Raw genomic sequence first — 17386 nt, forward strand, 5'->3', positions numbered from 1 at the left:
TAACTTTGCTTATTAGTTTAACTATCCACAACTACTTGATTATTCAAGTAAAGATTACAGACGCCAACTAATATTGATTTCACGGATAAGCTGACTGTCAGTCACTAAATAGGTTCTCTCCTCAAGAGTGCAGCATTTATTTCAGCCTCTGCCAGTGGAAGTGTTGGAGCAGATGTTGGCAGACTGTGACATACAGTATGTCTTTAAAACTTGTTGGGGTGTGAAATTTCGTAAGGTCAAAAAATGCTGCATTTTGATCAGCAGATATAGGAGTTCTGTACTTTATAAATTATTTCAGACAAACCAATAATAGCATTTGCTAGTAAAATAGACAAACTAAGAAACCACACTGGCTTTAGGTCAGATATGATAATGTACACTGCTGATGTTTTAAAAGCCAATTTCTATCACTTTAAAGCAAACACCTGCCCAAAATGTCTTTAGAAAGAAAATATATTCATAAGTCAATACAAAATATAAGATATTATTTCAATTGACAACAGGATGTTTAAAATAATTTTCTACTGAGAGAAAGCCATAAGTATCTAATGAGCCATTTTGGTGGAGAAAAAATTATTTTCTTAATACACAAATATAATTGTATCCTCACATTTTAAAAAATGAAATTCCCTATGGAAAAATCCACTTACATAAACCAGAGGTTTTTTTTTTTAAGTTAAAATGATCTCACAAACTTTTTGGTTTATTGTCCTACTTTATTGTTTAAAAAAACTGAAAGGAAGTATCCAAAAAAAAAAAAAAATAGACTGGGGCTCCATATAATGATAAAATCATGTGTATAACATTTGAGGATTTTTATCATTTTGGATTTTCTGATGTTGCTATATTTTTTAACTGATTTTTGCTTCAATTTTCCCTCATATCTTTCCAAATCGTGACTAATAGATAACTGCATATAATCAAAATCAAAATTAAGACTGGTGTGTCTAGTTAAAGATTTTATCATACTGGTACAAACTTTATCTCTTATGCAAGTTTATTTTAACTTAATATTATGCTTTAAAATGCTTTACTTCTGAATTAACACAGAAAACCCCTTTCATTGATTAATCAGCAATTTGAACAATCTGAAAGCCTGGTTATAACAATTATAATCACCATTATCATCATCATCATCTTTCAGTTTATTTTTGGCTATTTTCAAGAAAATATATAATTCCTAAATAAGTTTAAATTACAAACTTCTTTAGAAATTTGTAAGGAAGAAATAGTGTTAGGTATTTGTAAGGAAGGAAAATTTACCACAAACAAAATCTTCTCAGAAAATAATGTTTAAGGTAAATCACTTGTTTCTTATCATACAATTAATCAAAAGGGTTAAGATTATGACAGAAAACTTCGATTAGAGGTGCACTAAGAACTGCAACATCTTACAACCAAGTTCAATCCAGCAGTCAAGTTCAAAGGTCTCTGTTTACACTTTAAAGAAAAACTTGAGGTATGAACCTGAGGAATGGTTTTTATCACAAAGCTCTAATTATGAAAAAATTACACTATTTTGGATTATATAAGACCACACATTATCAATAATCTATGGAATCTTTGAGTTCCAATGCTAAGGAATTGAAATTCTATATAAACTGAAAATTTATCTGCAATTAAGAACAAACAAACTTTTTCATAGGCTTTTCACATATCTCAAAGTATCTGACACATACAGCCACACAAATAAATAAATACAAGGTGAATCAACAATTGTAATTAACTTACTTGCTACTGAAAAGTTGTTGAGGGGATAAGGTAAATCCACATCTTGGGGTTTCTCTTTATATCCTATGAATGAGCCATCTGTCTTCAAAAGGAAATATCTTGGCCTCCAGTTTTTTATATATTCTCCTACATGAGGAAAGCATGCATGTTAATGCTGGGGGAAAAATGAACAGCAGCTTTTATGTGAAAAAATAAATTATGGTACAATATATGTCCTACAACACTGGCCTCCAAAAATTTAGATAGGCAATTTTCTTTTAACTTAGCTTACAAAAGGAAATACATAAGCCTGCAATTAAGATTCAATAAAAACCCAAACATGTTTTGTTTCTAATGATTTCACACTTTGATAATTCATTTGCACCATTATTTCTTCAGAGAATCATTCAACTGAGTACACATTTTGTTCAGTTTTTCATATCAGATGGTTGTTAGAGCATATTTTCAGTCATCTTAAAAAGCCTTGGTAAATAAATCATACACACAGTATCAAGGAATTTCGATGAAAAACACTTATCCTAAGAGGGACATGAAATAGATGTTTCTCTTCCATGTACCACAACTAATCGTGTCATTTTTTAAAAAGAAAGGGGAAAAGTCTATTTTCATTGTTAAATCTTGAGCATAACTTGTTTAAACAACATTCTGTTATTTAAAGGAAAATAACTGCACAAATGCTGTAAACAAGTCAAGGAAATGAAAGAACATGGGTTAATAAACCTTAAAAACCACACATACATTCATACACATAAATGTAAGAACTAAGAACACATGGTTAGTGCCAAGCACACAATAGTCAATAAATGTATATTCTATCAGATTTTGATACCAGCTATCAACTAGCTACCAAAATATATATTTTTAGCATCAAGATCACCATTTGCTTACTTCACACCTCTTTTTAATTTTAAGCAACAGAGGCACTCCATGATACTATAAGAGCTGGAAGGCTCCCTGGTCTCAATTTTCACTTCTCTACCGAATATTTCTATCCGGCTTTTCAATCTCAAGTGCTTAATCACAGTATACAAAACTTTGAAAGCAGTTCAGCTTTCCCTTCAAATCAGCTTCTCCTGACATCAGTTATCTAAGCTCAAATCTAACATTTGACTGTTCCCTCACATCAGTAGCTAAGTCAGTTCCGATGTCACAAGTTCACAAGTCTCTCTTATTTAGCCAATCTAAGATGCCCTAACACTTTACATCTGCCCTTCTGCTAATGCACTGTGACTTTTCTCCCATTCTACTCGCCCCTCTTCCATCATAATGCATCTATCGTCTCCAGATAATTCTAATGTCCTAATGTACTGCTTTGATGATATCACTTTTATGCTCAAAAGTATTCACACTCTTTACTGTTTAGTATCAGTCTTTTAGTATAAAATATGAGTTCTCCCATAATCTCACCCCTGACCTGTATTTCAGATGTGGGATCATTCCTCTGGGTCGGCAATTCTCCAGATTCTCACCTCAGACCTCTTTACACCCTTAAATATTTTTAATACTTAAATATATCCAACGAATTTTTGTGTATGTAGATTACAACTATAATATTTACTGTATTAGAAACTGAAAAGGAGAAAATTTAAATTTTTATTACTTCCTTTAACAGTAAAAAAATAAACTCATTGCATGCAACATTAATATTTTTATGACAATAGTTTTATTTTCTAAAACAAAAAAATTAAGGTGAAGAGCTGAATTGCTTTATAACATCTTTGCAAATCTTTTTAATGTTTAGCTTTAAAGAAGACAGAGTTTCATATCTGTTCCTACATCTAAACTGTTACAGTAATATGTTTTTGATTGAAATATTAAAAAAAAAATCTAGCCCAAACAGATATGTAGTTGGAAAAGGGATGAGTATTAAGATAGTTATGGATGTCTTTCTTTGATACTACACCAGCATTTGACAAGCAGTCATTTTCTAAAAGGTTACCTGTAATGTGGAATTTGAAACCACTATCAGTGAACTTTCTGTACTCTGCTATGTGAAATCCCTGGGTCTGTATTTCACACTGAATGAATCTTTTACACGCTGCATGATTTTCTAACAGCACACACTGTTCATTTAGGAAACACTGGTCCACCAAGTTATACTGATCTTAGCCAAATACTGACACAACTCACTACACAATCACATTCAGTACAAATCTTATCAGGAAAGTAAGCAGTGGGAAGCTCTGCAGCTCATGACAGCAAATATGTTTTCCAAAATCCTACTCTTTGCTTTAAAACTCAGTTTTAACCAATGGAAATAAATACTGTCAGTTCATTTTTCTTAAAGGGACACACTCCAAGTGTCCAATCTAGTGCCTGCAACTTGATGATGCTCAAAAATAACTTACTAAATGAATAAGTGTATATATGAACATCTTCCCCCACAAGTGTATAAGCATATAAGAGAAACTTAAGGGAAGAAAAGGAAAACCTGACACCACTCATAACTTTAACTTACTTAAAAATATGGCCCTAATGTGAATAAACACAGGCCAAATTTATAAAACCAGAATGATAAACCCACAGTTCTCATTAAAAAAATCAAACAGATCCTTTCTTAATTGTACTTATTGCTTTATTTTTCTATTCATATTTAAGTATTCCTATATAAAAATTAAAATCATTAGATGTTCTCTAATCAGTGATGTTATATTGATATTTCAAATGTTATTTTAAAACAATAACTTGGACTGGTACAAAATGCTATAACTTTGATAAGCTAAATAATAATAGTTTAATAATTATACCAGAGATAAAATGAAACAAATCCATTTCGTAAATTTTAAAGAAGAAAAAAATCAGGATAATATCATTTTTTCTTACACAACATTTCTCCTTATCTTTTAAGAGTGCTAAATACATTTCTTTTAAAAATGTATAATTAAAAGAATTAAGTAAAGTTTTCAATTCTAAGGATAATTTCCTATCAACCACTAACAATTTACATGTGTAGATGAAAGACACAAAACATCACCACAAAAATTTTATCTTCTTGTTAAACGAATCTTAAGAAATTAAAAATATTTATGTGGTTTATAGCAGGGCTTTTGATTAACAAAAATTTCTTAAAAATAAGTCTATTATGCATCCCTGACACATATTACTCGAAGAGTGTGATAGTCATTTCAGTTCAGTTCAGTTCAGTTGCTCAGTCGTGTCCGACTCTCTGTGACCCCATGAACCGCAGCACACCAGGCCTCCCTGTCCATCACCAACTCCCTGAGTCCACCCAAACCCATGTCCATTGAGTTGATGATGCCATCCAGCCATCTCATCCTCTGTCGTCCCCTTCTCCTCCTGCCCTCAATCTTTCCCAGCATCAGAGTCTTTTCCAATGAGTCAGCTCTTCACATCAGGTGGCCCAAGTATTGGAGTTTCAGCTTCAACATCAGTCCTTCCAATGAACACACAGGACTGATCTCCTTTAGGATGGACTCTCAAGAGTCTTCTCCAACACCACAGTTCAAAAGCATCAATTCTTTGGCGCTCAGCTTTCTTTATAGTCCCAACTCTTACATCCATACATGACCACTGGAAAAACCATAACCTTGACTAGATGGACCTTTGTTGGCAAAGTAATGTCTCTGCTTTTTAATACGCTGTCTAGGTTGGTCATAACTTTCCTTCCAAGGAGTAAGTGTCTTTTAATTTCATGGCTGCAGTCACCATCTGCAGTGATTTTGGAGCCCAGAAAAATAAAGTCAGCTACTGTTTCCCCATCTATCTGCCATGAAGTGATGGGACCGGATGCCATGATCTTAGTTTTCTGAATGTTGAGCTTTAAGCCAACTTTTTCACTCTCCTCTTTCACTTTCATCAAGAAGCTCTTTAGTTCTTCTTCACTTTCTGCCATAAGGATGGTGTCATCTGCATATCTGAGGTTATTGATATTTCTCCCAGCAATCTTGATTCCAGCTTGTGTTTCTTCCAGCCCAGCGTTTTTCATGATGTACTCTGCATATAAGTTAAATAAGCAGGGTGACAATATACAGCCTTGACATATTCCTTTTCCTATCTGGAACCAGTCTGTTGTTCCATGTCCAGTTCTAACTGTTGCTTCCTGACCTGCATACAGGTTTCTCAGGAGGCAGGTCAGGTGGTCTGGTATTCCCATCTCTTGAAGAATTTTCCACAGTTTATTGTGATCCACACAGTCAAAGGCTTTGGCATAGTCAATAGAGCAGAAATAGACGGTTTTCTGGTACTCTCTTGCTTTTTTGATGATCCATCGGATGTTTGCAATTTGATCTCTGGTTCCTCTGCCTTTTCTAAAACCAGCTTGAACATCTGGAAGTTCACGGTTCACATATTGCTGAAGCCTGGCTTGGAGAATTTTAAGCATTACTTTACCAGCGTGTGAGATGAGTGCAATTGTGTGGTAGTTTGAGCATTCTTTGGCATTGCCATTTACCCAAAAGAAAAACTGAAGTCAAAATTTCCCTTCTTTATTAGATAAACATTAAGTATTTCTCACAAAATTTTATTACTAATTTTGAATTGATTCAGTTAACCAACAACTGTACTGTCATGCTAAGCTAACAGTGTATCCCAAACTTTCAATGAAGACTCCTAAATGTAGTTTTTATTTTATCATTTTCCATCTATAATATGAATGGACTTTCTGAGAAATTATCCTAGGTGCTAGGAACACAGTAGCAGATCAGAAATAATGGTATTTAACCTATAAAGCTTATATTCCAGTATTATACCAGATCTCTGGTGCCCACTAAAATTTGGAGAAGGGTTATGAGTATTTCCTGAAAGCGAATCCTTTATTATAGGTTCCTATAAACATTCTTAACTAAAGCTCATGTAATAGCATGATATGTTGGTCTAATTAAATATTCATTTTTTTTAGTTCCAAGAGGTCTAAAGAAATGGGCCTTACAGAGGACACGAACTCATAAGGTATCAATAAAACAAAAAAATAAGCTTATTGCTATGTACTAGACCCAGTACAAAAGAAGGATAATATTCCTAGCTTAAAAGAATTTTAAAAAGTTACAGCTTTTCCCAACAGTTTGGAGAGACACTGTGCACACTGATAGTAAAGCAGAATTGTTCCTGCAGCCTTGCAGCTCCCAAGAAAACCAGACCTTGTCCAGCTGCTCATGGAACACCTTCTTAACTGACTCAGCTTAGGCAGTGGGAGTTCAAATAAGGCACATCTAAGTCTGCTTCAAAAATATGGCCAAAAATAAATAAATATGGCCCAAAAGTCCTGGCTTTCATAGGGGCTAAGTTCCTAAAATAAAGTTAACGTCTCTGCCACCATTCTTTTTTAGACAGACTAAGATAGAAGGCTTCTCTGGTGGCTCAGTGGTAAAGCATCCACCTGCCAACGCAGGAGATGTGGGCTCAATCCTTGGGTCAGAAAGATCCCCTGGAGAAGGAAATGGCAGCCCATTCCAGTATTCTTGCCTGGGAAATTGCATGGACAGAGGAACCTGGTGGGGTACAATCCATGGGGTCACAAAAGAGTTGGACACATCTTGGTGACTAAACAACAACAAAAGTTAATCACATCTTATCTTTTAAGCATAGCATTTACACCTAAGTTTGTACCTCCTGCATTAAAACGAAGTTGCATCATACTTCCATATTCATAGCCCATAGATTTCAACTAATTTAAAAGACAGCCTGGTTATAATGGGGAGAAAGTCTTGTTAAATAAAGCAGCAGCATTTATGGAGTACCAAGTCCTCTGAAGAGACTGTTCAACAGATACCCACCGATACACATTTGAAATGCATGGTATGCACTGTATGCATACTGCATAACAGTATGCACTGTCATGATTAACTTTCAGCAAGCACCACAGTCACACCTGGACAAGATGTCTATCACAACTTTCTATCTGCCTTAATGGGTTTTTCCAATTCATTCATACTCATTGGCTGGAGGCTTTATATATTTTGAAGTATGCTGTTACCAATACCAAAACACATTTTCTAACAAAGTTTCTGATATTTTGACTTCTGTAGTAGACTGAATGGTGAACCCAAAATATATGTATACACCCTAATCCCCAGAAAAACATCTATCTCTGTTTCATTAACTATGCTAAAGCCTTTGACTTGTATTGATCATGACACACAGTGCATGATCTTATCTGGGAATACCAGACCATCTTACCTGTCTCCTGAGAAACCTATATGCGAGTCAAGAAACAACAGTTAGACCCTTGTATGGAACAACTGATTGGTTCAAGACTGAGAAAGGAGTACGACAGGGCTGACTACTGTCACCGTGTTTGCTTAACTTATTCTCTGGGCACATCATGAGAAACGCCGGGCTGGATGAGTTACAAGCCAGAATCACGATAGGCGAGAGAAACATCAACAACCTCAGATATGTTGATGATACCACTCTAATGGCAGAAAGAGAAGAGGAACTAAACAGCATCTTGATGAGGGTGAAGGAGAGTGAAAGAGCCGGCTTAAAACTAAATATTAAAAAAAATAAGGTCATGGCATTCGCCTCCATTACAGCATGGCAAATAGAAGGGGAAAAGGTGGAAGTAGTGACAGATTTCCTCTTGATGGGCTCCAAAATCACTGCGGAAGGTGAGAGCACCCATAAAATCAGAAGATGATTGCTTCTTGGAAGGAAAGCAATGACAAACCTAGACCGTGTGTTGAAAAGCAGAGACATTATTCTGCTAACAAATGTCCATATAGTCAAGGCTATGGTCTTCCCAGTGGTCAGAGCTGGAGAGTAAAGAAGGCAGAATGCCAAAGAATTGATGCCTTCAAACTGTGGTGCTGGAGAAGACTTCTGAAAGTCCCTTGGACAGCAAGGAGATCAAACCAGTCAATCTTAAGGGAGCTCAACCCTGAATATTCACTGGAAGGACTGATGCTGAAGCTGAAGCTCCAGCTCTACTATTTTGGTCATTTGATGAGAACGGACGACTCACTGGAAAAGTCCCTGATGCTGGGAAAGACTGAGGGCAGAAGCAGAAGAGGGCATCAGAGGATGAGATGGCTGGATGGCATCACTGATGCAATGAACATGAACTTGGGCAAACTCCAGAGACGGTGAGGGACAGAGAGGCCTGGCATGCTGCAGTCCACGGCATCGCAAAGAGTCGGACACAACTGTGACTGAACAACAACAACAATCCCTGGAAACTGGGAATATTACTTTCTTTGGCAAAAGAGGTTATTAAGGTAAGGATTTGAGAAGAGGGGCTTTTCAAAAGAGAAACTCATCCTGGACAGTCTGTGCGTGCATGCTCAATCACGTCCAACTTTGTGGCCCACCAGGCTCCTCTGTCCATGGAATTTCCCAGGCAAGAATACTGGAGTGGATTGCCATTTCCTCCTCAAGGAGATCTTCCCGGCCAAGGGATCAAACCTGCATCTCTCATGTCTCCTGCATTGGCAGGCAAATTCTTTACCACTGAGCCACCTGGGAAGGCCCATCCTAGACTATCCAGGTGAGCCCTAAATCCAATTACAAGTATCTGTAACAGTGAAGCAGAAGAAAGCTTGACACCTAGAGAAGAGGAAGAGGCAGTGTGAAAAGAGAGAGAGACTGGAATGATGCACCACGAGCGAAGGACTAACGGAACACACAGAAGCTGGAAGAGGCCAGAAATGGATTCTCCTTTAAAGCCTTTGCAGGGAGGTTTACACCTGGATTCTAACTTATAACCACTGCTTACACCTGCCGATATAGTAATTCTAACTTCTGGCCTCCAAAACAGTCAGAAAATAAATGTCTGTTATTTAAAATAAATAAAAGTTACTCAATTTTCTGTAATTTGTTACAGCACACCTAAAAAAAATGAAGTTTCTCAACACTACAACCAAAGGCTTGTTTACAGAAACAAACAAAAAACCGAAAACCGAAACAAACAACAACAACAAAAACCCTATTGATTAAGTTATTGGCATAAGTGTTACAGAGACTCAAAGTTAATACTTTACACATACAGAGGGGAAAATCCACACCACTCTGATAAAAACAGAACCCATTTAATGAAATGCAGGGTTGGAAGATGCTGTTTACTGGAGTTCGCAGTTTTACTTAGTTATGATTTTAGATTCTGGACTTTTGCCAATGTTCTTACCTTACTTAATAATTTACTTCTTATAATCTCTTAAAAACAAATTGAAATTCTGGTTTCTGTAATAGATACAGGTGATACAGGTTTTAAAAATATCAATGGTCACTTATGCTTGTTATAATAGAAGCTTCAAAAACTAGTCATTTGCTACCAATAACAAAGAGGCTGAAGGCATTCTCATATGAATGTCAGGAAAGAGGCATTACTGTTTTGACTCATCATAAAGCTTAGTTTCCTCACCTGAAAAATGAGAATCAGTGCCTACCTAAAGGGTCTGGAAGGACATAAAAAGGACTTACAACATTCCCAGACATATAGCCAAGTGTTAGATTATTACTATTATTAAATGAAGCCACAATCATTTATTGTAGTATCATTTACAATTCACCTACAACCTCACATTAAATAGTCTACTAATCAATATAGCACTTATTCAGGCATATTTACATAACTGAGGTTAATAGGCAGCAATCAGCAATAAATTTACTTCATCAACAGAAAAAAGTCTCCTTAGTTTCAGGTATATAAAGCAAATCCTATCTTAAGAAATAAAAAAGGTTATCCAGTGTCAAAACACAACACTGATTTAATACTTTCACTTCTTTTTTAAGATAGGGATAGGATATCACAGAAGTAACTACTCTTTCAAAGAAAAAGGCCAAAGTCTTAGGTCTCTCTGCATTATTTTTATTAAATGACAAACATAGGGCACAGTACCATGAAAATACAAATATTTTAAGAATTTCAAAGAAGTGTTTTAAGCCAAAAAATGACAGCTTTCAATAAAAATAAATGTACATAACTTTAAGAAACTATTAGTCTTAAATAAAAGTCTCCATGAATCAGTTTTTACCTAAGACCAAAAGAAGTTTAATGTTAATTTCAGTATAAAATTTGTTTAATTTTATAGTTAACAATATCGTAAATATTCTGCTGCTTTTTGACAGATACCAACCAAATTTACACATATGAACTACCTAAAAGAAAACACAGCAGAATCTTTTGCACTCTCTTCAACACACAGCCATTAACCAGCTCTGGATGTTGTCAGACTCTAGAAATTAGGTGCTATCTGCAAAATGTGCCTCTGTCTGCATCTGTCTGTGCTCAGTCGCATCAGACTCTTTGTGAACCCGTGGACCGTAGCCCGTCAGGCTCCTCTGTCCATGAGATTATCCTGGCAAGAATAATGGAGTGGGTTTGCCACTTCCTCCTCCAGGGGAATCTTCCTGACCCAGGGATCAAACCCCTGTCTCCTATGGCTCCTGCTTGGCAGGTGGATTCTTTACCACTGGGCCATTTGGGAAGAAATTAATGACTCCTGCCCAGCTCAGTTATTCTGAGTTTTAAGCTACTGGCCAATGAGCATCCCAAATCAAAGAATAAGGTTCTTTAAACATTTTTATTTAACACTGGGGGAAATGGGCTTCTAATAGATCAGCTCATTCAAAAATACTTAGTGTCAAAATACTTACTAAAAACAAAAGCACTGAAAATGCAGCAATGAATGATACAGGCCTAGTGCCTGCCCTCATGTGGCTTTTAGTAGGCAGCTGTGGGAAGAGCTAGAGAAAAGCAGATGACTGACCAATTAAAATTCAAAATGAAAACTTCTTCCATTTCTATCATCATTTTTAAGGCTCCAGCAGGTCATGGTGAGGGATGGTAATACCTGCTATGTCTTGGTTATTTCCAAATAGCAACCTAAGTGCCCGTTGAAAAAGGTGCTCAGTATTTGCTGTTTGAAGCATTACTGTGGCGGAAGAGACTGGGAGCAGCATATGGTCCCTGAACATTTCGCAAAAGAACTGTGCTAATCCAGGTTTGCAGCTGTGTTAATTCAAAATGAGGCCCCTTCCTCTTTGAAGCCTCATGACAATACAAGCAGAGAAGCACAGTTCTATAGTTACTGATACAACCTCCATCCAGCATAACATATAACAACACCTTGGTCTTTCACATTTCAAGATACTGCCCAGGCTTGTCTTTTTCTCTCATTATTTTCTGTATAGTATCGATCAATGTAGTATCTTTTTCTCTCATAATTTTCTGTATGGTATTGATTAATGAGGTGGTATTGCAAAGCATTCATATCTTTATGATCATCTCACCCAGGTTGTCTGGCTATCTCATGAGGTCACATGAGAGATTTGTCTGCTCTGGTACTGGTCAACATTACCACTGTAACTGGCCAGATGGAAGGTGTTTACAATTTTGGTGATTCCGCATCCTGCTTCCAAGATGCCTTAAATGCTTTCCAGATGTACCCACATTCCTCTGTTTTACCACATATGCTCCTTCATGATTCTTTTCAAAGTATATTATAGTCAAGAAATTTTTCTTCCACTGCATAATGCATGAACTTGTCATTTTTATATTAAGTGTAGTTTTCATATCTACTTCCTAAAGAAGGCTGGGGTCCATGTTTTGCTTTGAAGCTGAAGCAATCATGAGAAAAGTACCTAAGCACTGAATACCACAAGATGTTGGAATGCCAGCTTCTCTAAGATCTCAGAATGCCAAGTCTGCCACTACTTAGTCTACTTTATAATTTTCTTTTGTTATCCAGAAAATTGTACAATTACCATCTACCTTTAACAGTCTGGTACTTGTTTCATAGTATTCTGTAAATTAGTTAATCAAATCCTGGCTCCCTTTGTTTTTAGGAAACATTACACTGTAAGCCAAAAATGTGATGCTTACTATTCTTATACACGTAAGAATATCTTAATCTTAATAGAGTTATAGTATCAAGTTTTAATGTGAGAGAAAAGCAAGGAAAATGGGGGGAGAGAGAGAGAAAACAAAGCACAAATACAAACTAGCCAACAGAAAAATAGCATCTTGGCAATTTAATGAAGAATAAACCATGAGATTAGTTTACATAGCAGTAGATATGTTGTGGAGAACTACTCAATCTGTACTCAGTTTCCTGCTGGGTTAAATGTGAGCTAAATTATTATTTTGCTTACATTTACGCCCTTGTAGATTGCAAAAGCAAAAAAAGCTTTCTTTTTAATCTGCTTTCTGCATTATAGGAAAAAGACTCCAACTCCACACACTACATTAAACATACAGTCGTTCCTGCAGTATTTTAACAGAGGAGCGAGGGCCAACAGAATTTTTAACTATTTCAAAGAAATGGACCAATTTTAAAAAGGCTTCATTGGAAATTTTTACAATTTCCTTACTGTTAAGTATTTTCCATTTCACCACATCATATCTTCTATATATTAAAATCAATGTAATATCCTGCACTGCAGTAAACAACCGAAATGAATTTCAAACATGGAAGTACTAAGCCCATTTGTAAACCTACTTACATGTACCACCAGCACCTACCATGGTGAAGGCTGGTGTTTTCCACTAACTGAATGGATGAATACACCTACCACTATGCAGAATAGGGACTACATTCGTGTCAGAAAAGCTCTTTCAAATGGAAATCCCACTATAACACAACGCTGCATAGCTCAATCCATTATTCTGTGGTAACACACCTGACGGATAGACAACAATAACAGTGTCTCACTGTGGCAGGGTTAGGGAGCTCGCAGAGAAGGCGGTCATGCTTGCTCATCAGGAGAAGGGCTGTGTCATCTGAAAAAAAACCTCAGGTGATTCAACCTTCCCACCCCTGTATTAAAATCATTGCCTTCATAGAACAAAACTCAACAAAATAGAACCAGGTTTTATCCTAGACTCTCACCGATGGAGAGATTCCTACAGGAACTTTCCAATAGCATAGCATGTAACCTGAAACCCACACACGTGTGCTCAGTCACTCAGTTGGGTCTGACTCTTTGCAACCCCATGGACTGTCGCCTGGCAGGCTCCTCTGTCCATGGAATTCTCCAGGCAAGAAAACTGGAGTGGGTTGTCATGTCCTTCTCCAGGGAATCTTTCTGACCCAGGAATTGAACCTGCATCTCTTACGTCTCCTGCACTGGCAGGCAGATCCTTTACCACTGAGCCACCTTAGAAGCCTACTTCCAATAGCATGGGACCCAAAAATTGCACTGCATCAAATCACAAACTATTATTCTGAGGGTGAATTCATGGGCTTTTGTAAGTTCTCTCTTCTCTCCTTTGCTTTCCCTAGGCAATATACTTACTGAGACTCGTATCACAGTTATAAGTGATGAACGTAAGGCAGGCAAGGACACTTGAATATCCCGAGCCAAGCACTGTGCTCAGGCATTAGGCACAAGAGACCTGTTCCCATAGGCACACAGAGACTGTTGTGAGGCGGATTCTTTTGACACAGATAGCCATGCTGAGGCTCTGAGACACTAGTAACAGGTACAGGGCAAAGCTGAGATTTGAATAAATATCTAATGCAATCAACAAAATTCTACTCGGCCCTGCTATTCAAGCTTTCAAAACTGAGGCCAGCATTTTACAGAGTACACACAGGCGTTCAAATGCCAACTCTGTCACTCTAGTTGTGTGCCTTTGGGCATGCTGTTTAATCTCTCTGTGTCTCCACTTCCTCTTTAGGAAAGTGGGGACAACAGTAGTGAAGAAGAAATAAATTGATATTTGTAATGCACATAGAACATCCGGCTCATTGTAGGGCTTCCCTGGGGGCTTCCTCAGTGGCTCAGCAGTAAAGAATCCACCTACAATGCAGGAGACACATGAGTCGCTGGTTCGATCCCTGGGTTGGGAAGATCCCCTGGAGGAGGGCATGGCAATGCACTCCAGTATTCTTGCCTGGAGAATCCCATGGACAGAGGAGCCTGGCGGGCTATGGTCCATGTGTTCACAAAGAATCGGACATGATTGAAGCGACAGAGCATGCATGCATGCACAGGGCATCCCTGATGGCTCAGGGGAAAAGAATCTGCCTGCCAATGCAGGAGACACAGGTTTGATCCCCGGGTTGGGAAGAGCCCCTGGAGAAGGGAATGGCCACTCACTTCAGTATTCTTGCCTGGAGAATCCCATAGACAGAGGAGCCTGGCAGGCTATGGTCCATGGGGTCACAAAGAGTCGGACACAACCGAAGCAACTTAGCAAGCAGGCGTGTTTGTGTGTATCATAATATATACAATGGAATAATTCTATATATGTCACAATATATACAGTGGAATAATGCTCAGTCAGTCGCTCAATCTTTCTGACCCAGGGATCAAACCTGCGTCTCTTATGTCTTCTGCACTGGCAGGTGGATTCATTACCACTGTGCCACCAAGGAAGCCCACAGTAGAACGATTTGTTGTTGTTGTTCAGTTGCCAAGTTGTATCTGACTCTTTGCAACTCCATGGACTGCAAAATGCCAGGCCTCCCTGTCTCTAAACCTCCCAGAATTTACCCAAGTTCGTGTCCATTGAGTCATGATGCTATCCAACCATCTCATCCTCTGCCGCCCTCTTCTCCTTTTGCCTTCAATCTAATACTCGGCCATAAATAAAAAATGAAATCCTGCTATTAGCAACAACATGGATAGACCTTGAAGGTATTATGCTGAAGTGCAATAAGTCAGAGAAAGGCAAATACCATATAATTTCATTAATATGTGGAATGTAAAAAAAAAAAAAAACAAAACCAAATGAACAAACAAAATAAAACAAAAATAAACTTACAGATAAACAGAACAGATCAGCCATTACCAGAGGGGAAGTGGGGCTTGGGGAGTGGACAAAATGGTATCGTGTATACAGATACTGAATTATAATGCTATATACCTGGAAATGATTTTAAAAAGTCAAGTGTAGGGATTTTTCTCTATATGGGCTACCAACATCCCCTCCCTCAAAAAACAAAACAAATAGATAAAAAACAAAAAAATTTTCAAATGCAATTTGTTAATTTCATTTATATACTATCACTGTTCCACATTATTTGAAAAAAGTAGGTGCTGTTTTTTAGTGGATAAAGTTTCTACTTTTGTTTTTCACTTTGCTTATATCTTATTTTCATCCCCTATTGTTATTGATAATAATGAATTACATGTCATTTAGTCTTTACCAACTGAATTCTTCCATTAAAAGCCAATAATTCTGTTACAAAAATAGTCTTTCTTAACTTACATCAAGTTAATTCCAGGGGGAAAAAATCAAGCACTTCATTGGATTTACTACTAAACATCTCAATGTTTCTTTCAAATTATCTCCTAAGAAAGTTATGACATACCAAAAAAGCAAAGGCAAAAGCATGCAACTCAGTATTCTGACATCAAGGCTTTCCCACTTCACCTTTTTACTGCATGAGTTAAATCACTTAACCTTAAACATTCTGAATTCAGAGACATGTTAAAACATACACTAGTGTTAGGCTTTTATAAATGGAATAATAGTATATTTCAACTTTTGGTATATTTATATTTACATATAACAATTGCATTTCTAGTGAAGTACATTATTTTTGATTTACTATATTTTAAAGATGTGATTATGCTTCAATTTATAAAACTGAGGAGAATACAATGCTTCCATTTCAATGAATGCTACCATACATTCAAAAGTGTGGTTCACATAATTTTGAATACCTGAATATTCACTATCAAAGAAACAAAAAGTAAAACACACCCACACACCCAGGAAAATTATCTTAACTTTCTTTTCTAGGTAATTTTCTAATCCCCATTGTAAACCAATCTAATTCGGCAATATGTGGCCAGTCATCTGTTACAATTTTCTTAGAAAAGAACTGAACATGCTTAGAGGCTGTCATCAAAGTGAAGTACATAGATACAGCTAACACATTTAAAGAACAGAACAAATCCAAGAGATGCAACCATAAATCAAACACTATTCAATGATTCAAAGAAGTCCGTTTCTCCTCCTCGAGCAAGTTTAAAGATCTGATAAACAGCAGTAAAGCTGTTTCTCAATGTTAAAAATGAATTTACTTACCTTGGCCCTCTGAGGGCAGTATTACCTAACACATAGGCAGAAAATTCAAAAAACAATCTTTACCTACCATTCAAAAAAAAAAAATTTTTTTTAATGAAACAACCTGTGTATCTGCTCACTGTACATAAGGATTTCTTTTATTGTCACTATGCATACTTCTATAAGCACAATAACATTTTCAAATGTTTCCAGTAAGTTTGAGAGGAAAGATTTTCTTAAAACTAAGGCACTGTGAAGGAAAATGACTTGAAGACTCAATATCATGGAAGTTATTCAAAACATAGTAAAATGAAAAATTATATAAATGATTGTGCACTGCTTATTAAATCTATATTATAATGATCTCTGTAGAATAATTTGTTTTTTTAAACATTGCAGGACATGAGAACATATATATCTTTGAGTGAAGCACTTCAAATAAATTAACATTCAGCCCCAAACTATATAGGGCTTCCGTTTTCTTCCTATAAGCAGTTAACAGCCAATAGCTTCAACTGTTATGAACCACTCATTTATTAATAAAATACAATTCAAATGACAAACTGGAAGTAAAAGGTCAAAGCACCCACTTGATTTTCATACTGATTTTTAAGGTTAAAAAAATTTTTTTAACTAAATTCCAAGTCTTATTTTACTAAAACAGAAAGTACAAACAGCTATCTTAAAAGAGTGAATTGAAAACAATGCAAATGAAGAGATGGGAAAGAAGGTCATTTCATA

At 36.6% G+C, this 17386-nt stretch overlaps 1 protein-coding gene across 17 annotated transcripts in view; it reads right to left on the bottom strand.

Annotated features, from left to right (window-relative positions):
* AKT3 (AKT serine/threonine kinase 3) overlaps window positions 1–17386 on the bottom strand; it is a 290227-nt gene that overhangs the window by 145848 nt on the left and 126993 nt on the right. For 16 of the 17 annotated variants that reach the window (XR_014053623.1, XR_014053624.1, XR_014053625.1 and 13 more), the window contains one exon: window positions 1732–1857. The exons of the other annotated variant lie outside the window; for it this stretch is intronic. Coding sequence is in view for 7 of the 16 variants with exons in the window: in XM_081490258.1 (XP_081346384.1) it covers window positions 1732–1857 (126 nt within the window). In the remaining 9 variants the exon portion in view is untranslated. The remainder of the gene's footprint in view (window positions 1–1731; window positions 1858–17386) is intronic. 17 annotated transcript variants of the gene reach the window in all.

The sequence above is a fragment of the Giraffa tippelskirchi genome, chromosome 5 (assembly GCF_054371585.1).
Source record: "Giraffa tippelskirchi isolate mGirTip1 chromosome 5, T2T-mGirTip1v1.2.pri, whole genome shotgun sequence".
NCBI lineage: Eukaryota > Metazoa > Chordata > Mammalia > Artiodactyla > Giraffidae > Giraffa > Giraffa tippelskirchi.